Below are 23915 nucleotides of genomic sequence, written 5' to 3'. Positions count from 1 at the left end.
TATCTGTTGTATTGCATTTCACTAGTGCATGGCTTATATATCATTTTAAAATCCATTGTTGTTCTGCTGTTTGAATTGTCATTTCATAGAAGTTGTTCTATTAGATTCATATTGAAATATCTGATGTAATAAAGTTGTATTAATTTCTGGTGTTCATGTGTTTCAATATTTGCATGGCATTCTTGCTCATAAGTCTCTTTTATTCTTTCATCATTTAAAAAAATTGTTTATGATGGTTTATGCTCTTATTTTATCTTATTATTTGCATAGTCTCTATTAGTAGAATATTATTTATGGGTTCTAGAGTAATTTGTCACCATTAGCAGATCTTTACCTACATGATGCAGCAAACCTGTGAACAAAATTAAGAGAAGTTAGTTGAAAGTTATCTATAAACTTTGGGGTTGTTACAGCAATCCCTTGATTAGTGTGCCTAATGCGTTCTTTAAAACAGGCTCATTAATCGAAAATGCACTAATCGAGTATAATAACCTATGAAAAAAAGTATAATTCATTCCTGAAATTTCTTTTTTTGCCCTTGATTTTTTTTTTTTTTATAAAAGAATTAGGGTATATCTCAGGGCCTAGTTAAAGGAAAACTATGAAGCTATAAACATATTCAAAATATAAATCTATTATTCTGGCAGGCATTCTGTTTCTTTTTGTCATACAACTGCCTCTTCAAATTTTCCTGCTTCTCTCTTCACAAGGGCCAGTCTGTAAGCATTGCTACTTAAAAGTTTCGGTTGCATGAAAAATATTTTAAATTTGTTTCTGTGTGGGCTTGTCAGTGATTAAATTTTCTTCATATTCTTCAGGATCTTCCTGCTGTGGATCTAAATTTAGCAGGTCGGAATCACTCAGTTTCTCAGAATGAGATTTAATTAACTTAGAGATTCATTTGAAATGCCTCTAAAATCATTTGCACAGTGTGGAAGAATGTGCTTCCAAATGGATCGCATATTGCTAGCAGTAATTTCATTCAACTTTGCGACTTTATAACCAGGCTGAGATTTCTCTGATTTAGCCAGAAAAGTCTTGGAAGGCATTGGCTTCCAAAAAAGGCCAGTTTCATTGACATTAAATATTTGTTGGTCACAATATCCCCCTTCTTATACAATTTTCTTCAAATCTCTGAATAATTTGCGCCCACCTCCTTATCGGCACTTGCAGCTTTACCTGTGATTAGAACATTATGTAGGCTATTTCTCAAACCACCCAGCACTAACGTGGAATTCTTCTTTTCCATCATTGATAGCCCTTTCTTTCAAGGTTGCAAAGAGACTTAATGCTTTTGATTCAATAAGGTCAGTTCTTAGCAGGATCTGTTTTTGGTTACAATCTTTGATCCGTGTACAAAGAGGTCTCTCTAATTCAATCATTATAATACTTTGTATTCAGTAGCTTTGCTTAAAATTGCTCTTATAGTTGATTCACCCATTTTTGTGTTCTTGTCTTATCTTTGCTCTGGACTTGCCTTGTTCACTTTCTTTATTATTTCAAGTTTTTCTTTCAGTGAGATTACTTTTCAAATCATTTTCACACTTTCACTTTTTTGCTCACTAATTCTTTTACTCATTATGAAAGGTTGGGAAAATACTTTAAAATAAAAAAAAAAAAAAATCTAAGGAACATAATTGCAAAGGAGGTACAAGATATGATCAGGAAAATGCTATGTAATTAGCAGAAGACATAAATTTTGGCAGTAAAAATTTGGAACATAGTATACATAGCGTGCATGGAAGTAGTATAGTATGCCATTAAAAATAACTTTGTAAAATGTTTTAAATCAGTAACTAAATTATTTCATTCTGGTGAGTGATTTTTTAAAATAAGTTAGCCATAAAAAATGTATAGATTGAAAATTTTTAAAATCTGTAACATTTATTTTTAAGATGTACGTGGGCTGTTAAATAAGTAATAAGACTAATTTTACTGTGGCAAAACCACTCATCACAATATTAATTTCTGTGGAATAAAGAAATGTTACTGTATGTATTAACAAAAGAGGTTGATAGATGGCACATACGGGCTGATATGCCATAGTGTCACGTGACTAAATGCAAGTGCTCATCGGCGTGCCTACGAGGTGTGATCAGTCTTCAAAATGGAAGCCTCCTTGGAACAGCGTTATGTGATTAAATTTTGTGTGTGCTTGCAAAAATCGGCATCGGACACTTTTAACATGATACGCGAAGCTTTCCACGATGAAGCAATGTTGAGGGCAAGTGTTTTTCGCTGGCATAAAACTTTGAACAAAGGAAGGCAAAATGTGGAAGATCTTGAACGTGAGGGAAGACCTTCAACGTCCATCACAGAGACAATGATCAACACAGCAGCGATTATCATCAAGCACATCAAAAGGAAACGTCCAATGCTGAAGAATGGCTTCTTATTGCACTACGATAATGCAAGGCCACATATTGCTGGTTGTATAGTGGACGTTTTACAGAAGAACAACACATATCCCACCACACCATCCATACAGTCTCTGATCTCGCACCGTGCGATTTCTGGCTGTTTCCTCAGCTCAAGAAACCACAAAGAGGCCGCTATTTCAAAAGCAACAAAGCATGTGTAAAAGCTGCAGAGGCGGTTTCGAAAGAACTCTCAAAAAACGGACTCTCACATGTGTTTAAGAAGTGGACGCAACGTTGGGACAAATGCATCGTGTCTCACAGTAGTTACTTCGAAAAAGACCATGTAAATGATGACGATTAAAGGTAATCTGTTTTCTGTATAAATATAGTCTTATTACTTATTGAACACCCTACGTATATAGGCAGACTAATCGAATTTTAGAGGCGCACTAATCGAATTTGGGTATCAAAAAAAAATGATGCACTAATTGGGGGCGTATCAATCGAGGGATTACTGTATTACATTTATGCTTTTTCCTGTTTCTTTGTTTGCCAAATTATTCTATTCTTGGTTGAAATAATCACCTTATTAATCTATATAACTATTATTTCTATTCTGATGTATAAAAAAATTCATGATCTCTAATTATTCATTCAATGTCACTGCAGGATAAAGATACTCAGAAAACTCACTGGCTTGACCGTTGTGTCCAAGAACTAAAAAATGACAAATGGGTACTTCCAGCTCTGAAACAAATTCGAGAGATATGTTGTCTGTATTCTGAGGCACCTCCTAACTTTACTCATTCCCAGCGCACACCACACATGTTTTATCGGCATGAAGTTATTAATAGGCTGCAAATGCAGTACTCCCTAGTCATTTTAGTAGCCGAAAACCTTACGGAATACATGAACAAGACTCGCCTAATAGCCAAAGGTATGTCTCATAGTATTTGTATTGATTTAGAAAACATGAGTTGTTTTATACATGTTCTACTGAACAGATTATAAGAAAAATTGAAATATTATTATCCTGGGTGTTTTATTTACATTTGGATTATATAGAATAATTACCATTATATTTAAGAAATTGGAATTATAAAATTATGTTATTGGATTTGTAAAGCTCATCAAATATGCCTCCAAAAACAGTTTGAAAAATCTGTTGATATTTAAATTGAGTGAATATTAAATCCAACATTATTTAAAAGCTGAATATAGAAACTATAAAAGTTTCTTGCAAAAATTGACCAGAGAGTTTGTGGGAATACGCTTTGCCGCCATACTACGAGTTGTCCTAGCCGAACCTAATAGGAAGCACGCATGCTCCAAGTGCCCATATATTCGCCTCCTATTGGTCCATTTTGATAAGGTTTCATAGCTGTTTCAAACCCATTGGTTTTCCTCAGAGATCAGGCAGACACCTAAGAGAACTCTCAGTACTAAGTAACTTGAAGCGTTAGAGAGGTGTATTTTCTGTAAGTGAACTCTCGGTCGGTGCGTAAAGTATTTACTAAAATAAAGAGCCAGAAGGCTTCACTTTGGCGATGCAAAATTATATAACTTACCATATATGTCAGCGTATAAGACGAGGCCTAAATTTTGGGCTATTTTTAGGTTTTAAGCTTATGCCGATTGTATAACACGACCCCCTCCCCAATTTCTTCTGTCTTATATTAATGCAACATTAAGTATTGTTGTTATATCCATTATTTTTATCTATGCATATCCATTATTTTTTTTTTCATAGCATCATCATCAAATTCCTGCCATGTACCCTCAAGGGGTATATGGCAGGAATATGCTTCGCATAGCATAGATTTAGTATTTACACAAATTACCCTAATTAAAAGTGATTAGCCCAAATTTTAATTATTAATTTTGAATTTTTTTAAAATTTTAGAATTATTAAAATTTATCATTTAAAATCATGGAACCAGCAACAAAACGAAGAAAGTATGAAGCTCGATTTAAAATAAGGGTAATTGAAATGAATGGCAAAGCAAACGAATAACTGTGCTGCTGCAAGAAAGTTGGACATAACCTAGAAGAGAGAGAATGGAGGAAGAAAGAAGATATTTAAAAAAAATTACCAAAGAAAAAATGTGCGATGAGAACTGGGATCACCTGATGGCCGCAACTGGAAAATCATGTTGCAGAATGGGTATTCGAACAAAGGTAGAATGGTTATCTTGTCACAAGAAATATGATTAGCGTATGCACTAAAATGGTCAAGATTGAATCCGGATGAAAGTATAGAATTTCAAGCTACTTCAGGATGGTGTAACCGTTTTATGAACAGACAAAATCTGGTAATACGATAAAAAACGAAAATTGCCCAAAAACTACCAGCAGATCTTGACCACAAACTTACCGGTTTCCATAAATTTATTATTCAGTTGAGACAAGAACATAAATTTCTATTGTCAAATATTGGAAATATGGATGAAACTCCTATGAGCTTTGATATGATAAACAATAAAACAGTGGAGTCTAAAGGTAGTAGTACGAGTGTGCTAGTTCGAAGTACAGGTCATGAAAAAACAAGATTTATGGTTGTGTTGTCATGTTTAGCAGATGGAACCCTGTTAAAAACAATGATCATCATCAAACATAAAACTAAACCTAAGATAAAATTTCCTTCTGGTGTTTTTATACATTTTCATGAAAAAGGATGGATGGACAACAATGGTGTGAAATTATGGATAAATAACGTGTAGAACATGCGACTAGGTGGTATAATGAAGAAACGCAGTTTATTAGTATGAGATATGTTTCATAGTCATTTAACTGAGAATACTAAGTATCCTAGGAAAAAATAATACAAAAATTGCTGTTATACCAGATGGTTTAAGTTCTATATTGCAACCACTAGATGTTTGCTTGAACAAACCATTTAAAGATCACATGCGAGAAGAGTGGAATAATTGGATGCTGACTGGTGAAAAATCATTTACAAACAGTGGATCTATGTGCACTACATCACTTGATATGTTGTGCAATTTTGTGATCAAAGCATGGAATAAAGTAAAAGTAGAGACTGTAATAAAATCATTTAAAAAGTGTGGTATCTCTAATCTTATGGATGGTATGGAAGGTGATCTATTGTGGGACACTGATGATGATGAAAACGAAATCAATTCACCGGGATTCGAACTGGGATCCATATGACGATCATTTAAACAATGAATCTGAAGAACTATTTTCAACAGATAATGAAGAAAATTAACATGAAAATTGAGGTTAATAATTATTATTTGTTTTTTAAGACGTGCATCTATTGTAATATTTTAAATAAATTTATGTAACAAAAAATTAATCTGATTTGTTTATAAACACTGCCTATTTTCTTATACAACGATGTATTGTAACTACCTAAATGTTCATCCAAGAAATTAAACTTCTCCTTTTATACTCGCCATATGATTTCGATGATTTCGAGGGGTTTTCTGTAGTATTTGAGAGTCGTCTTGTAGTATTTGAGAGTCGGCGACATATACAGTAAGTGGATATTAAATCCAACATCATTTCAAAGCCGAACATAGAAACTATAAAAGTTTTGTGTGAAAATTGACCAGAGAGCTTGCGAGAATACACCTGCCTCCATACTATGAGTTGCCCTAGCCAAACCTAATAGGAAGCACACACGCTCAAACTCCCGTATATTCACCTCCTATCGTACGAAACTTTTATAGTTTCTATATTCGGCTTTGAAATGATGTTGGATTTAATATCCACTTAATTTATATAGTTTTACATCACGAAGTGAAGCCTTTTGGCTCTTTATTTTAGTAAATCTATTGGTATATTCTTTAAAAAATTAAACATGCAAAAAGAAGCCATTGCTTAAAATTTTAAACAAATTTTAAGTTTAAAAATTACTCAAATGTTTTTGCTTTGTTTGGGAATACATCATAATTATAAAATCATGTGAATAATTAAGTTCAATTAACATATAGTTTTTAATATTCACATATTTGGTAATCTTTTCCAAATTTCATTGTATATTTCTTGGTTGTTTGACCAGTGAACTGTTAGTTGATGTATTTTTAATATTTTTGTTAGAACTTATTTATTCAGGTTTTCATCCTCATAGAAACTTCAATCCAGATAATTTTTTATATATAATGTTTAGAGATAATGTTCTATATTTTACTGTAATATCATTGAAGATAGTTATATGGTATAGTAAAAAAAAAAAAAAGTACTGAACTTCAATACCCCCCCCTCAGTGGATGCAGTATGAGATATGCCATTTGACTGCTTGGACACTAATAGAAGTGAATGTGTAGGGTCTATGCCATTACATTTAACTATAACAGTGGTGTTGACATTGGAAGAAAAGACGTTTATTGTTGAGGATTATTTTTGTTCTGCGGTGTTGGTAAAGCAAGTAGTGAAGCCTACAATATGTTTGTGAGCAGTTTGTTTTGCAGGCATGGGTATTCCACCATGACTCACCTTCAAACCGTGATGAACTAATGGATAAAATTATCCCTTAATTTAATTTGCTGGATATATACGATATGTCCAGCAAATGTCCCAACCCTTATTCTCCAAAATAACAGAGACCCTTCGTGTGTGCCATAAAACCTGTCTTGAAAGACAAGGTGCCCAATTCAAGCATGTAATCTATCGTCGTTAATGCTTTATCTGACCAAGATTCCACTGATAGTTGTGGATGTACATATCATCAGGTGTAAACATATATTTCTTTGTTAATAAACCCATTTACTCAATAACATATATCATTATAGTTATTCAGAACAGTTGACCTTTGAACAATGCAGGGGTTAGGAGTGCCAATTCCCAGTGCAATCAAAAATCTGTGTATAGCTTTTGATTCTTCAAAAAATTAACTACCAATAGCCTACTGTTGACTGGAAGCTTTATTCATAACATAAACAGTCGATTAACACATATTTTGTATGTTATATACTGTATTATATGTATTATATAATACAGTATATAATATTATATATGTATTATATACTGTATTCTTACAATAAAGTAAGCTAGAGAAAAGAAAATGTTATTAAGAAAATCATAAGGAAGAGAAAATATATTACAGTACTATACTGTAAGTTTGCTTTGTATGTTTACAAGATGAATCATTTTGTCAGTGCCTACATCAATATTGTCTTTTATGATACTGAACACTATAGATGTTATACATATTACTAACACCAGACATCAAAAATGAAAAGATAATGTGAAAAAGAAATTCATATTTATTTACAGGTTATAATGATTAATGCATTGATAATGAAGAGGCAGCAGTATGATTGCTTTATGGTAGCCTATATGCTAATAAATGAATCAGCATAATTATTTTATTTTAATCAAATTAATTAATAACAGTTAATTTTATGCAGCTATGATTTAGTAGTGCATCTTTGTTTGTTTACATTTCTCTCAACTGTGAATAGTTGAGAGAAATGTACTCGCACACACACAATACAGACCATGTATGGTCTGTATTATGTGTGTGAGTTTTGATTTTAACTTTTTATAATAGATTTGTGTATATTTTATGGTAATAAATGATAAAATAGACTAATATCTATATACATTTTATGTATTCATGACATACCTAACTTATTAATTTTTTCGATATTTCTAGGCTGTGTGGTTTATCTGCAATTTTTTTCAAATTTGCAGATTTGAAAAAATCTGCAAATTAGAAAAAAAAAAAAGAAAAAAAAGTGGACCTGTGCAGTCCAAATCCATGTTGTTTCAGGATCAACTTTTTTTTTTTTTTTTGGCAGATGCCATACTATATTTCAGTTGGGCATACAACATAATTCATGCAATTTTGATGTATTTTTGAATAGATTTTCATTTTGTTCATTGGTTTTATTTTATAATATAAATTCCATTTTTTCTGTTTTGTTTGTTGGCTGAAATTATAGAATAGCGTCTCTATTACAACAATGCCTCACTGCCCACATTTGGTATCAGGTTACTGTGAAAAGCACGTTACTTCGTCTATGTGTTGTTGATTTTTGTGTTTCATTAAAAAACATGGATCTCATGGAGGTACCTAGATGACACACCTATAACACAAGAAGTATTTAAGAATGCATTATTCTTCAAATAGTAGGGACAGTTGAACAATTACTAAGATTGCTTATAATATCATGAGTAAGAGTGGCAGTAGCCTTCTTAAGGATGAAGCTTTTTACCAACTGACACACTGCAGGGTGTAAAACCTGTAGTAATTATGTGGTTTGAATAGTTGGAAATTTAATTCTTATGTAGTACTGAACTGAATAAGCCCAAGTAATTACTGCTGTTGAATAACTACTTGTTTTAACAAGTTTTGAGGAAATTGGAAGTCTTGTAGATGTTAGTTTGATTGAACATTGTTTATGAAAACACGGTAGAGAAGGTATAGATCAAAAATACACTCTCAAGGTTGAAAGTGGTTATTGGTAAGAGAGCAGTTATTCATTATCAGAATGGTTCTCTTTTGAGCAAAGTCCAGAAATATTGGAAAGGTTGTAGATGCAGCAACCTAAATTTTATGGTAAGGTGGATTATGTGATTTAAATACAGATAAAGTAATATCATCTGGAGCCAAAGCAAAAATTAAGCTTTTCTTGATGGCTGTATGAAATACTTGTTATTGATACATGACATCTTCAAGGACTCATTGTGGAAAGTACTCTATCCACTTAATGTCTCTACTACTTAACCCTTCATCTATGATTGTACAAACCACTGTTAATGCACAGTGCAATCTACTGCTCACCAGTAGTATTTTTTTTTTGTCTGTAAATTGCATGAATTCTAGGGCCAATTTGCACATTCATTTACAATTGTAATGGCATGTACACTGCTTGGAAAGAAGTCAATGAACACCATAGAACAAACAACCATGGTACCACCTTAATAAGATATAGGCCCTCCTTTTGTTAAGATGACTTAACAAAAGGATATTTAGATGTTGAAAATCTGATGCCATTTCCCAAGACTCAGATTTTTCTTTCCATCGTATCATAGCAATGGTGTAATACTTACTTAATCCTCTTCACTCCACCTGGGAGCATAGATCTTCCACCACCATTTTCCACTGGACTCTGAATTTTGCTTCTGCTGCTTTTATTTGGTTCCAGTTTTTATTAATATTTGTTATTTCTTTCAGTATTATTCTTTTCCATGTTTCTCTTGGCCTTCCTCATCTTCTTTTATCCTGTGGATTCCAATCTAGAACCTGTTTTACTATTATTTTATCTTCTTTTCTCAACACATGCCCCAACCATCTCCATTTCCTTTCACGTATCTATTGCAACATGGGTTTCTGGTTTGTTCTCTGCCATAATTCTTCGTTTGATATTTGTTTTTGCCAATATATTCTCAGTATCATTCTTAAACACTTGTTTAGGAATACCTGGGCACTGTTAACTATCTTTTTGTTTAACATCCAAGTTTCTGATCCATACATTAGTATTGCCTTTTCATTTGAGTTAAATATTCTCATTTTAGTTTTTATAGACAAATTCTTGTTTTTCCAAATATTTCTAAGTTGGTTGAAAGTTGAATAAGCCAGCTGTTTCCGTCTATTTATATCTTCACTAGTTCCTGCTTTTATTGATACTATTGAACTAAGGTTTCTTTAAGCGGTATTTCTTCTATTGTTATTTGTTTATTTTGTTTTGCATTTATTTTCATTAACATTATTTTATATTTATTTATCCTAAGACCAACTTTTTTGGCTGTTTCTACAAGTGTTGTTGTTTTTTGTTCTATATGTTGATGCTTCTGTGAAAGTAAGCAGATATCATCTGCAAAATCTAGATCGTGGAGTTGGTTTTGAAGTAACCATTGCAATCCTGTATTTCCATGCGATACTTTTCTCATAACCAAGTCTACGACAATTAAAAACATAGTAAGGGAGAGTATACAACCTTGCCTTACTCCTGTCTTTGTTTTAAATGGTTCTGAGAGGGTATTTCCATGTATTACTTAAATTTCAAAATCTTCATACATTTTTTTAATTATTCTTATTATTTTTTCTGGGAGTCCATAATTTCTAAGTAATTTCCATAGGGAAGATCTGTTTATACTGTCGAAAGCTTGTTCAAAATCAATAAAATTTAAATATAAGCTTGCATGCCATTCCAATGATTGTTCTATGATAATTCATAAAGTAGCAGTGTGGTCAGTGCATGATCTATTGGCTCTAAATCCTGCCTGTTCTGGTCTTAGTTGTTTTTCTATTTCTATTTTGATTCTTTCTAGTATTATCCTTGCTAGTATTTTACTTATCACACTCAGCAATGTTATACCTCTCCAATTTTTGCATCCAGATAGGTTTCCTTTTTTGGGTAATTTAACCAGTAATCCAGTATTTCATTCCTTAGGCCACTCTTCTTTCTGCCATATCTCATGTAGTAAGGGATATAATATCTCTGCTATAAGTTTTGGATTTGCTTTTAGTATATCGCCTGGTATGTTGTCTGCTCCTGGTGCTTTACCTGTTTTGATCTCAGTTATTGCTTTTGTCATTTCTATTTTTGGTATTTCGTTCAAATTTATATCTAATGATGGATTTTGTTCATTTAATTCTAGGCTCTGGTCACCATCAGTCATATCTTGAAATTTCTCTAAGAAGAATTCCACCCATCTATTTATCTGTTCTTTTTCATTTAATAATAGTTTTCCTTCTTTATTGTATGTAGGAAGTATCCATTTGTTTCTTTTTCCACTTAATTTCCTTGTAATATCATACAACTTTCTAGTATCATTTATATATGCAGCATCCTCTGCCTCTTGTGCTAGATTCTCTATGTATTTTCTTTTATCATTTCTTGCACTTCTTTTTATTTCTTTGTTAATTGCTCTATATCTTTCTGCTTGTTCTTGTTCAACATTTTCGCCAACCTGTAACAGTTTCTCTTTTATTCTATCTCTCTCCTCTATTTTTAATTTGGTGTTTTCTGATATCCATTCCTTGTCTGTATTAGTTCGAAATCCCAATATCTTTTCTGATGTGCTCATTAGTATGTCTTTAATCTTAGTCCATTTTCCCTCTATGTTATCTCCTTCTCTTTTTTCGAGTTTATCCCATTTATCCTGTAGAGTTGTTATAAATTTATTTCTAATCTCTTTGTTTTTGAGTTTTTCAATTCTAAACCTCTTCCTATTGTGCGCTGTTTGTTTATTTTTAAATATTTTTACTTTCATGGTAGCTGTTAGGAGAGAGTGATCTGAATATGCCTCAGCTCCTCTTTTAACTCTGACATCCAGGAGTGATTTCCTCCAATTCCTTGATATAAGTACATGATCTCTTTGGTTCTTTGTCTTTCTACCTGGTACTATCCATATCCACTTGTATTTTTTTATGTTGGAAGAGACTCCCTCCCATTACAAGCTGATTGAACATACAAAAGTCTGTAAGTAACTCTCCATTTTCATTTATTTCTCCTTCTGCATACTTTCCCATAACAGTTTCTTTATTAGTATTATCATTTCCAACCTTAGCATTAAAGTCTCCAATTATAAGTTGCATATCTTTTTTATTTGTTGTTTCTATACTTCTCTGTAGCATGTTATAAAAATTATCCTTTTCTTCCTGGATCGCATCATTTGTTGGTGCATATATAGCAGTTATTGTGATGTTCTGCTTGCCAGCTTTAAATCTAGCATTTAGTATTCTTTCAGATATTGGGTTCCACTCCATTAGTGCACCATGAGCTTTCTTTGTCATCATTAGTGCAACTCCCTTTGTGTGGTCATTTGTATTTTGGTTTTCCCAGAGTAGATTAAGTAGTGATCAGAGTTTAATTTGATTTTTCCAGTACCTATCCATCTCGTTTCACTTAATCCCATTATTTCTAGTCTGTATTTTTCTAGAACTCTCGAGACTTGATATGTCTTCCCAGTTTCGAACACGGTTCTACTATTCCAACATCCTAGTCTAAGCTTGTCTTTTGGTAAGGTGTCTGTCACTTTCTTCCGCACCTCTGCTTCCCCAGAAGGGCTTTCACAGAGGTCCCTCGTGTTCATGGCAGTTTGTGTTCTATTTTCTTCATCTGGTATCACATTTTGGAAGGTTTCAGTTTGCATAGCAAAGATTTTTTTCTCAGACTGGAAGGCTAGCCCTGCGCTCAACCCTCCCCATTTATCCAGGCTTGGGACAAGCATGTCAAGTTTTCACTAAGCATGGCTGGGTTAGCAATGGTGTAATAGTACCAGTTTATTCCATAACACTTGGTGTTTGATTTGCAAAACGTCTTGTGGGTCAATTGAAGAGAGCATGTGATGACAAAACTGAAACTTCACTCCTATATTCAATATCAGGAATTTGTTTTCAACGTGGTTCAATTGATTTTTCTGTCTGTCTATAGTAAGATGATCGGTGATCATACCATAGCCTATAAACACCAGCTAAACACTTTAACATAGCTCACTTCAGTATCTGGGTATTTATTGGCTATGTTGTGATTGCTGGTCATGTTACTATGGACAGACAGAAAAATCAGTTAAACAACTTATTGAAGAACATATTCGAGATATACCATAGGAGTGAAGCCTCTGCTTTGTCAAGTGTTTTCTTCAGCTGACCCACAAGATGCTTCACAAATGAGACATTAAGTGTTATTTATTGGATAAATCAGAAATATTACACTGTTATGACACAACAGAGAGAAAAATATTGTAGTTGGAAATGGCATTAGATCCTAAACATCTAAATATTTATTAATCCAAGTATCATCTTGACCTTCATTAGACAAACACATGCACGTGAATGCGTAAACATGCACAACGTTCTGAGTAATTAGAAATATTTTAAAATAATATCAGTCTCTTCTATCACTGCATAACAGTTGTTATCTTTGTTAGTCCTTATTGTTTTGTCTACTAAGCTTACTAGTTTTTATGTTTACACTTGAAGAAATCCTGTGCAATTAGGATGAAACGTTGTGTTGTCAATTAAAATAAATGTTATCATCTTATCCTAGTGTTCTGCCTTATAAACTCTTAGTCACATACATACATATATACCCCCCCCCCCCAAAAAAAAGGATTTTTATTTACTGTTAGATTAACAATATGATAATGTCTTTTTCAGAAAACTCAAATTTAGATCCGGATGCCGTATCACCAGATTGCAGGTTCAGTCATGTTCAGCAAGTTCAAGAAAGATTAAATTTTTTGAGGTTGGTAAACAATATATTGTGGGTTAATATCAGCATTTTTTTTTTTTTCCCTGAAAAAGTTTCGTTATTAAGGCTTTGCTAATAGAAATGAATTGTCATCATTGTACTCAATGTTTTGGACAGAACAGACTGCTTTTGTATCAGCTGATTTGTTGACATCTTGTGTGGAAGAGGTACTGTTTAATGTGTTTTGATTTTTGCAGATCAGTTCTGATCATTTTTGACCCTAGCAGGAGGTGATACTTTGTAAATTTTCATGCTATTTCACTTAATTCAGGTTACTTCTGGAGAATCTGGCATATATCGAATCAGCCTAAATGAAAAAGGAATCATATTGTATTTCAATGATTTACATTCCAGGTACATGAAAATTTAGACTCTTTCAATACAGTAATACAAAAATATTTTAACCGTGAACTTTATATATTACGTTAAAATAACATTTATTTTGTAATAGTACCTGTATAATATACAGTAAATAGGTTTGCCTTATTAATGAGAAGAAAGTTCTGGTTATGGATTTTCAGGATCAATTGGATCATCTTTTGCCATCATTGAGTCAGTTGGAGGTGCTTCAGATTTCTTTTTAAACATAGAATGGAGACTTGAGAGAATTTCTTCATGCCTCCTTTCTTGCAAAACATGGTAGTAGGGCTGCAACACTAGTTTGACTCATAATAGAATGTTTTTTATTTTTAAAATTAAAAAAAGCAATTTTATATACAGAAATCATCCATTATTAATATTATTTAATTCTCTTCTCGTGGAAAGGCTTAGACGTTGGTTATGCATTTTCACTATATAATTTAAGGAAATTACAACATACTAGGATATACATTAAAATAAATTTTAATATATTTCAATATTTCGGCAATGTCACGTTGCCATTTTCAAGAACTTAAGAACAAGACACGTGCACGCAGGCACAACAAAACAGTAAATAAGGAAGAAGTCTAAAGCTATTATTTCTTCTAAAGTCCTGATGGTGCCCTCTAGTGGGCAATGTTGGTATTGGGCGATTGGGCTGAAGGTATTCTGATGTAGGTTTCCCAAATTTGAGGAAGTGTCATGCAGCCAAATTTGTTGAGGTTTGGAAGGTTTCTTAGGGCTGAAGTTGATTCCATGAAAAGCCTTTCATATCTGTATTTGCTACAGTGTATTATCCTTGTTTTCTTCCACTGTATTCTATGGCAGGTATCCAGCGCATGGTCAGCAAGACCAGAGTGGCTGTATTGGTGAAACCGGATGTAGTCCTTGTGTTCTGAAATTCTGATATTTGCTGTCCTGCCTGTTTGGCCAAAGTAGGACAGCTAACAGCTGCAAGGGACCTGGTATACACCAGGTAGGTCTAGGGGGGGAGGTTGGTCTTTAGTAGAGCGGATCAGGGATGCCAATTTTTTATATGGTTTGTAACAAGAAGTTAAGTTATGTTTTTTTAGGACTTTTGTGATTTTTTCTGAGGTGCCTCGGATATAGGGTATGGTGATGGATTTAGAGTAATCCTTGTTGTGGGGGGGGTTACTGTTTTCAATATTTTTTTGATTTTTTGGGGGTTAGCCATTGGCCGAGAAAGTGTTGAGAATGTGGTTTAGTTCTGTGGTTAAGGCATTGTCATTCGAGCAGATAAGTTTAGCCCTGTTGTGTAGTGTCTTAATGACTCCATATTGTTGTGAGGGGGGGATTGTTGGTGAATGTATCTGCCTGTATGGGTGGGCTTTCTATATACTTAGAAAACCAAGGTTCCATCAGGCTGGCGGGAGACTAGTGTGTCTAAGAAAGGAATGCAGTTGTTTTTTTCTTCTTCCAGGGTGAATTTGATTCTGGGGTGTTGGTTGTTTAAGTGTGTTAAGAAGGAGAGGAGTGCATCGGAGCCATGTGGCTAAATAGCAAATACATCATCTACATAGCAAAGCCAAATGGTTGGTTTTTGTGGGGCAGAGTTTAAGGCTTTCTCTTCAAAAGTCTCCATATAAAAGTTAGCCAAGGGTGGGGAGAGTGGAGAACCCATGGCTGTCCCCTCTATTTGTTTGTAGAATTTTCCTTGCCAAACAAAATAGCCTGAGTTCATTGTGAACTGAAATAGGACTGTGATATCGGGAGGAAATTTAGCTTGGATTAGCTCTGAGGATTCTTTGACATTTGTGAATAAGGAGGAGACATCAAAACTGACCATTATGTCAGTGTGTTTGAGTGTAAGGTTTTCTATGCTGGCTTTGAAGTGGGCTGAGTTTTTTTATGTATGAAGGTGTGTTGCCAGTATAGTGTGAGAGAGCTTTGGCCAAATGTTTAGCTAGTTTGTATGTGGGGGAATCAATGCCATCCACTATGGGACGTAATGGCACATTTTCCTTGTGAATTTTTGGGAGTTCATAAATATGGGGGGGGGGGGATGGAGTTATATGGTTTTAATTTGTTAGTGATTTCCACAGGCCAAGAAGTGACCTTCTTAAGGAACCTGTGGAGTTTTCTAATTTGAGAGTTGGTGGGATTGTACTCAATAGGGAGGTAAGTGGCCCGATCTAACAATAGCGATTTCAGCTTACCTGTGTAATCTTTTTGGTTAAGCAATACTGTGGCATTCCCTTTGTCAGCTTTGGTGATTATTATTTTCTTGTTTTTCTTTAATTCTAATAGAGATTTAATTTCTTTACTGAGCATGTTGGTTTTAGGTGGTTTAACTTTGGTCAGAACACAAGCTACATCCAGTCTAATATTGTTGGCGACGTGGCTTGGAAGGTGTCGAATCCTGCGTTCAATCCATATCATGATATCCTCAGCAGGTATTATTCTGAAAACCTTGGAAAAAATCAGAAAAATCCTAAAAAAACATAACTTAACTTCTTGTTACAAACCATATAAAAAATTGGCATCCCTGATCCACTCTACTAAAGACCAACCTCCCCCCCTAGACCTACCTGGTGTATACCAGGTCCCTTGCAGCTGTTAGCTGTCCTACTTTGGCCAAACAGGCAGGACAGCAAATATCAGAATTTCAGAACACAAGGACTACATCCGGTTTCACCAATACAGCCACTCTGGTCTTGCTGACCATGCGCTGGATACCTGCCATAGAATACAGTGGAAGAAAACAAGGATAATACACTGTAGCAAATACAGATATGAAAGGCTTTTCATGGAATCAACTTCAGCCCTAAGAAACCTTCCAAACCTCAACAAATTTGGCTGCATGAGACTTCCTCAAATTTGGGAAACCTACATCAGAATACCTTCAGCCCAATCGCCCAAGAATACCAACATTGCCCACTAGAGGGCACCATCAGGACTTTAGGAGAAATAATAGCTTCAGACTTCTTCCTCATTTGCTATTTTGTTGTGCCTGCGTGCACGTGTCCTGTTCTTGAAAATGGCAACGTGTGACGTTGCCGAAATATTGAAATATATTAAAATTTATTTTAATGTATATCCTAGTATGTTGTAATTTCCTTAAATTATATAGTGAAAAAAAAAAAAAATTTAATTCTCTACTTCTATGAAGAGAGTTTCTTAGGTGCATTTCATTGTCAGATTAATGATTCTATTCTGTACATTAGCTATAACATATATAATTAAATAAAAGAGAGCTTTTTGCTTAAGAACCAAACTTTGTTAGCTTTCCCCTACTTAGTCAGGAGTTGGTTTCTTTTATTTTGTAGTTTGTAGAAAAGATCAACTGTGCTATTAATCTTAAGTGGTGAAGCTCTTGCAGCAGATCGCTTCTCACCTCTGAAGGTTGCAAGAAGAAGGTCAGCTGAGTCTTTCAGGGAAGGCATTGTGCTATCATTCCTGTTATACCTCAGGTAGAAACTATAGATCACTGCCTTGGCTGTAATGAAGAAATAATTGTAGATCTAGTGATTAACTGACCAGCTGTCAATTAATTGTAAGTTAAATGTCATTTAGATTTATTGGCATTTGAGTTGTGGTCATTTTTAAATTATAGAGAGACACTTCTCTCTATAATTCTTCTTCCCCAGAGGTGAAGTTGTATTTGGTGGCAGGTTCATGCACTTTCCTCTTGTTGAGTGTTTAAGAAGTGAGTATGAAACGTTTTCCTGTAGTCAGTGAATATTAAGTTTTGGCTTCTTTTAAGAGAATGATTTATCTTAGAGTCAAAGCCTGTTTGTTTGGTTCCGTGTGAAATAATAGATCATTGACTATATTTGCTTAATAAATTGTGCTGGGGGTCTGGTGAGAATCTTTAATGCATTTCAAAGGATGCTAGCAGCTATTTGATAATTACTGCTCTCCCTCTCATTTATGGAGACAGAGGGTTGTATTGCAGTCCACTTTCCTGTGAAAATCATTTGTAAGTGACTAACAAACATTTAGATCATAGGTTCCCGAACTTTTTTTGGGCCACCGCTCACTTTGCAAGACATAAATTTTGTAATGCCCCCCCCTATTATACACACATATATACATGCCCTATTTTCTCATTGACATAGAAAATTGACATCTATTTCTATCTAACATGGTAAATTTTCAAATGATTAAATAATTGAAATAGAAAATTGATAAAAAAATTGATTGTGTAAGACGGACATAAGATGAATTAAAATGCAATATTTAAATTTTAAATGATTATCTAATTGCAAAATCACGAAAATAATTAATTTTTAAATATATATTATTAATTTCTTCTATAAAGAGCCACCGACCCCTAGACCACCTGAACACCCCCAAATGCTTCTGATCCCACTATAGCTCCCCTAGAAGGCTTCAGCGCCCACTGGGGGCGGTACCGCTCACTTTGGGAATCTATGATTTAGATTCATAGAACATTGTATTTAAAAAAAAAAAAAACAATACAGCATAAAAATCAGAACAAAATATTGCATTTATTTTTCAAATAACAAAAATATTAATGGAACTTATTTTAAACTGAAATATTGAGAATAATTATGACTTTAACAATCAAAATGAATTTGCTATAAATTATGAAGTAGGAAAATGAATTTTTCTTTATTTTTTGGGGTAGCATATGGGTGGCTTCTTCATAAATATTTATGATTTCAGTGTTCAGGGAATAAGCTGTTAGCTAGAGCTGAAAGAAATTTTTTGAGACATTGTACTGTGGAATAAGTTTACTTATTAACCTTGGAAAATTTTCAGTTTGAACAGTTGTGTAAGATAAGAGGAGGTTTTTCATAATTGGTTGCATTTGTTATGCATGTAAAATGAATTTTTATGCTTCAGTCAGCCGATTATCTGAAAATATGCCAAATCGGCTGAATACCAAAACAAAATCAAATATTCAGCTATTTTCTTCCAAGTCTGAGTTTTAAGGAGTGCATAAATTGGACAAACATGGATATGTACTGAGCTGCATTTTTATGGAGCTTTTTAGAAGTTGCTATCTTAATAGCAACTTCTGTTCCATGCAGTTATATGGCAGGACAGTGATTCATGGTATATGGTCAGTGTTTCCACTGGGCAGAAGGCTTTTGTGTAGAGGGGAAGTTAGTTTCCTGTAGCATAACTATTTCTGGCTAGTGGTAGGTAATATGCTATAGAATGAGTACTTTGCAGAGACCTAACATTCTCTCCCATTTATTGGCATATCATGCACATTACATGTGCATGATATGCCAGGTTATTTTGGCTGATCTCTTAATATACTTGATTTGTTTTATGGATAGTTTTGCTGCTGCTGAGATTCAAGTTAAGTGATTGTGTAATATTCTTTTCCTGAGTTGACTTTTTTTTTTTTTCACCCAGAAGTTTTCTCACATTTTCTGGTCAGACTATTGATAACTCTGCAAAAACAGCTGGGTTATCAGACTGCTGATGTCTATGGTTTTGTCATATGCAGTGAATAGTTTCTCTGATGAACCTCAAATTTTTTTAAGAAAACTATGAAACTGCTCAGCTGTTAGCAGCTCTTCTGTATGTGTACTGGCATTATCTGATTATACCTCTTTGTCTGAGGATTTGGAAGGCATAAGCTTCTTATTCCTCCCTCTGTTGATTGTTGGACAAAGTCTAGCACACTTGAATATAGCATTTCTGTTGTGCAAATTGGTTGGTTAAAGTTTGGCTGTTTGATTAATAATTGTTTTCCTGGAGTGGTGAGTGGTTCTGATTTTTTTGTTTCTTGTACTGTTTCTACACTTTGGTGTGGTGCTCTTATTGTTAATTGAGACCAGACAATTTTGTCTGGTCTCAATTTCTGCTTGTCTAATGTTGCTTTTAAATGGCACATAGAGGAAGTCTCCCAGAGGAGATGTTTCATCGATGTCACTTGTTTTATAATCTGCAGTGTTTGGTGTTCTAGGGATTTGCTGTTTTGTTGGATTGGCCTGTTATTTGGGTTACATTCCCAGTGAGAATTGATGTCACCTAACTTTTGTAGATAGTACTATCCATCCCAGATAGAATTTGCTACAAGCCATGGGTTTCTTTGTGAATTCTAAATGATTGGTAAATTTGCTTTAATGATCTCTTCATCACTCTTGACATTTTAGAGTGATAAACAACCACTGGTTTAAGTTTTACGGCATGAGGATTTTTTCCCACCAAGAAGGAGAGGTAAATAAATGGGCGATTTATATTCAGAAGCATATTTCTCCTGGATGCTTAAGGGTCAAAGCTGTATAACTGAGAGGAGACCTACACATACCCTTTAAAGGAATGCAGAGAACTGACCAGGGCTTCTGACCTAATGTCCATTCCTCATCCTCTCATTGTGCACCCTGTTAGGTATCTACCTGGATTCTAAGTGAACGAGAATGGGCTGGCAATTTGGGATTTAGCCAACCAAATTGTATTCTTCTTGGCTTAAAACAAAATGAAAGAATTTCATGCAGGCTGGGGCATTGCCCAGTTAAATGAAGCCCTGTTGTTCTTGCGAGGGAACCAGTGCAAACAGAGAAAAGTCAGCTATTGGAACAAATCTTGCTACACACACTCCAACGCAACATCACCAGAGTTCAAGATCAGTTCTATCAACATAACATGCCTGAAAGACAAAGAAATGGAGCTAGCCGAGGAATTAGATGAGTACCAGATTGACATAATAGTGGTGACTGAAACAAAAAAGACAAAAACTGGTGAGCTCTTTCTGAGCAATAAATACAAACTGTTATATTCAGGCAATGATATTCAAGGAAAAGGAGTAGCAGCCATAGTATTCAGCACTAAATACGAGGCTAATTTGTCTTGAGCAGGCAGTCTCAAGTAGAGTGATGTGGACAAATATCACAATAGGGAACTGTACGATAAGACTTATTTGTTCCACTGAAGGCTCTACTAAGGTAGAAGTGAGGAATTTTTTGAGGATTTATATAAAGCAACTGACACAATGAAAAAGGAAAAGTTGGTCCTTGTTGGGGATCTAAATAGCAGAGTAGGAAATATTGTCAGACATACAAAAATATTTTGAGAATATTTGAAGAAAAGAGCAAAGCTAATAATAAAGGGAAATACCTGTTGTATTTCTGCTCAGGACATTGACTGGTTATTACTAACACAATGTTCCAACATAAAAATGCGCATAAATTCACATGGAGAGAAGAGGTAAGGAATAAGAAAAGTCTAATTGACTATGCTATTGTTGATAGTGATGTTTTTCTCCCTGGTGCAGGACACTAGAATGTACAGAGGATTTGAAATTGCAAGCGATCACCATTTAGTCTCGAGTAGGATAAAATTGAATATTATATTGAAAAGAAGAACATGTAAGAAAGTTTTAAAGCTGATAAAAGTTGAGCAGGTCTCAGATGTGAACTGTAGACTAAAATACGTAAACATTATTCAAGAAGAAATGAAAGAGTTTGAGAACAAGAACCAAACCTTGGAGATTCAGGTGGCAAACCCTGTAGAAAACATCGATTGATTGATTGATTCAGACAGAGAGGCATGTGTTGAGGTTGTCTGAAAGGATAGAAAAAAATCAGAACTCCATGATGGACAAGGTAGTTAAGGAGGCAGTGAAGGAAAAAAAAAAAAACATATAAAAAATTCTTGGCAAATAAGTCAGCTTGTGCTCTTAGAAAATACAGAGACAAATGTAAGAAAGAAAGCTAAACACTGTGTAAAACTTGCTAAACAAAAGTAATGGAAGACTTTCGTAAGAACATTGAAAATAAATATCAAGAAGGTGGCAAGATATTCTGGAGGTTGTTTAAAAAGCTCAGAAATGGAGGAAAGAGTGCTGTAAAAGGAATTAGAGACGATAAAGGTGACATGAAAATTAGAGAGAAAGGTATCCTTGAAGTATTGAGTAATTACTTCAAAATATTGCTAAATGAAACAAGCAGTGATAGCACAGTGGTAAAAAAACATTCAACAGGCATGCAGTCAGGAATGCATATCCATACTTGAAGTAGAAAAAGCCATCAAAAGCCTGAATTGTGAAAAGGCAGCAGGAGTAGATGATATTCAACCAGAAATGCTCAAGTATGGAGGTATAAAGGTTTTATAGTGGCTGCACTGCATAATTCTGATGGCCTGGAGTTGTAAGTCAACAGTTAGAATTTAAGGAAGCTCCTGAAGATAGTTTAATGTTAATCTGGTGTCAGACAAGGATGTACCTTATCCATATGTTATTCATTATCTATATGGATCAGATTATGAAGGAAAGTGGTATTAAACATTATATCAAAATTGGAGATGTTAATTCAACTCTTTGCTTTATGCGGATGATGTTATATTTCTAAATAAATCTGCTACAAGTCAAGAAGATTCCCTGACTAAATTGAATAACTGTTGTAATAGATATGGTATGAAGGTCAGCAATAACAAGACAAAGACCATGAAAATGGGTAGAAGCATTTCATGAACTGCATTATGAATGGAGAAACTATAGAACAAGTGAAACATTTCAGCTACTTAGACACGATTTTTAGAGAAGCTCATCATCATCAAACTCCTGACATGTACCCTCAAGGGGTGTACAGGAAGCGATAGTGCTACGTGAAATATTTACATCATTACTAACTTCCGATCTACAATTTTCCTCCAAATCAGTCTATTACCTGTTAAGACTCCAACATTATCAGATCTTATATTTCTATCTTCTAAGGCACGTTTTACTGTTTCAATCTACCTATATCTTGGTCTGCCTCCAGGTCTTTTTTCTGCCAACCTGGCAGAGAGCACTTGTTTTGCTAATCTTTCCTTTCTCTCTTATTCTGTTTAAGTGACCATACCACCTGAGATTAGCTCTGCTAATACATTCCTGAATGCTGACAATGTCAAGTTCTTTCCTTATATCCTCGTTTTTTAATATGATATTGCCATTGATGCCATCTGTTCATGCCCCTAATTTTTCTCAGTACTCTCATATCTGCAATCTCTAGACTTTGGTCAAGTGTTTTACTTCTGACCCAGCTCTGAGATTCATAAGTTAAATTTGATTTGAACACTGTCTTCTTTGCAGCTAATTTAGTGTTTTGACTAATTTCTCTCTTATTCCATGTAAATTTATGATATTAAATAAGAGATAAAATAAAGACTTCGTAGAATACCAGCTTTATTGATTCTGTTGTCTATTTCCATATTTAATTTACCATCTTCACTAAAAATCATGCCTAAGTAGCTGAAATGTTTTACTTGTTCTGTAGGTTATCCATTCACAATTCAGTTGATATTTTCAATGCTTCTGCCTATTTTCATTGTCTTTGTCTTGTTTTTGCTGGTTTCATACTCTTACAACAGTTATTCAGTTTAGTCAGGGAATCTTGTTGACTTGTAGCAGATTTATTAGAAGTATAACATCATCTGCATAAAGCAAAGAGCTGACATTAACATCTCTAATTTTTATATCAGGTTAAATATCACTTTCCTTCATAATGTGATCCATATAGATAATGAATAACACAGCAGATAATATGCATCCTTGTCTGACACCAGATTTAATATTAAACCATCTTTCTGTACTTTCTTCAATTCTAACTGCTGACTTACAACTCAAATACAGACTAAGTATTGCATGATATGATGCCACACTGATAGTGGAGCATTATATCAAGTACGGAGTAATTACTCCGTACTTCAAGGATATCTTTTCCTCCAGTTTTCATGTCACTCACCTTTATCATTCTTACAGCACTCCTTCCTCTGTTTCTGAGCTTCTTCAACAACCTCCAGACTATCTTGTCACCTTCTCGATATTTATTTCCCATGTTCTTACCAAAGTCTTCCCATGACTTTTGTTTAGCTAGTTTTGCACAGTGGTTAGCTTTCTTACATATGTATTCTCTAAGAGCACAAGCTGACTTATTTGCCAGGATCTTTTGATATGCTTTCTTCTTTTCCTTCAGTGCCTCGTTATCTTGCTGACAAACCTCACACATGTCTCTCCGGCTGCATCAATCAGTGTTTTCTTCAGGGCTTGCCACCGAATCTCCAAGGTTTGGTTCCTGTTCTCAAACTCTTTCATGTTTTCTTG

At 34.3% G+C, this 23915-nt stretch overlaps 1 protein-coding gene across 4 annotated transcripts in view; it reads left to right on the top strand.

Moving 5' to 3' along the window:
* faf (ubiquitin carboxyl-terminal hydrolase-like faf) overlaps nucleotides 1-23915 on the top strand; it is a 1099079-nt gene that overhangs the window by 250606 nt on the left and 824558 nt on the right. For all 4 annotated transcript variants that reach the window (XM_090401226.1, XM_090401227.1, XM_090401224.1 and 1 more), the window contains 2 exons: nucleotides 3030-3297; nucleotides 13438-13525. In XM_090401226.1, coding sequence (XP_090257352.1) covers nucleotides 3030-3297; nucleotides 13438-13525 — 356 coding nt within the window. The remainder of the gene's footprint in view (nucleotides 1-3029; nucleotides 3298-13437; nucleotides 13526-23915) is intronic.

Source organism: Typopeltis vanoorti, chromosome 12, assembly GCF_054136105.1.
Source record: "Typopeltis vanoorti isolate ZY-2024b chromosome 12, IOZ_Tvanoo_1.0, whole genome shotgun sequence".
Classification (NCBI taxonomy): domain Eukaryota; kingdom Metazoa; phylum Arthropoda; class Arachnida; order Uropygi; family Thelyphonidae; genus Typopeltis; species Typopeltis vanoorti.
This window is presented reverse-complemented; position numbering and strand designations above follow the sequence as displayed.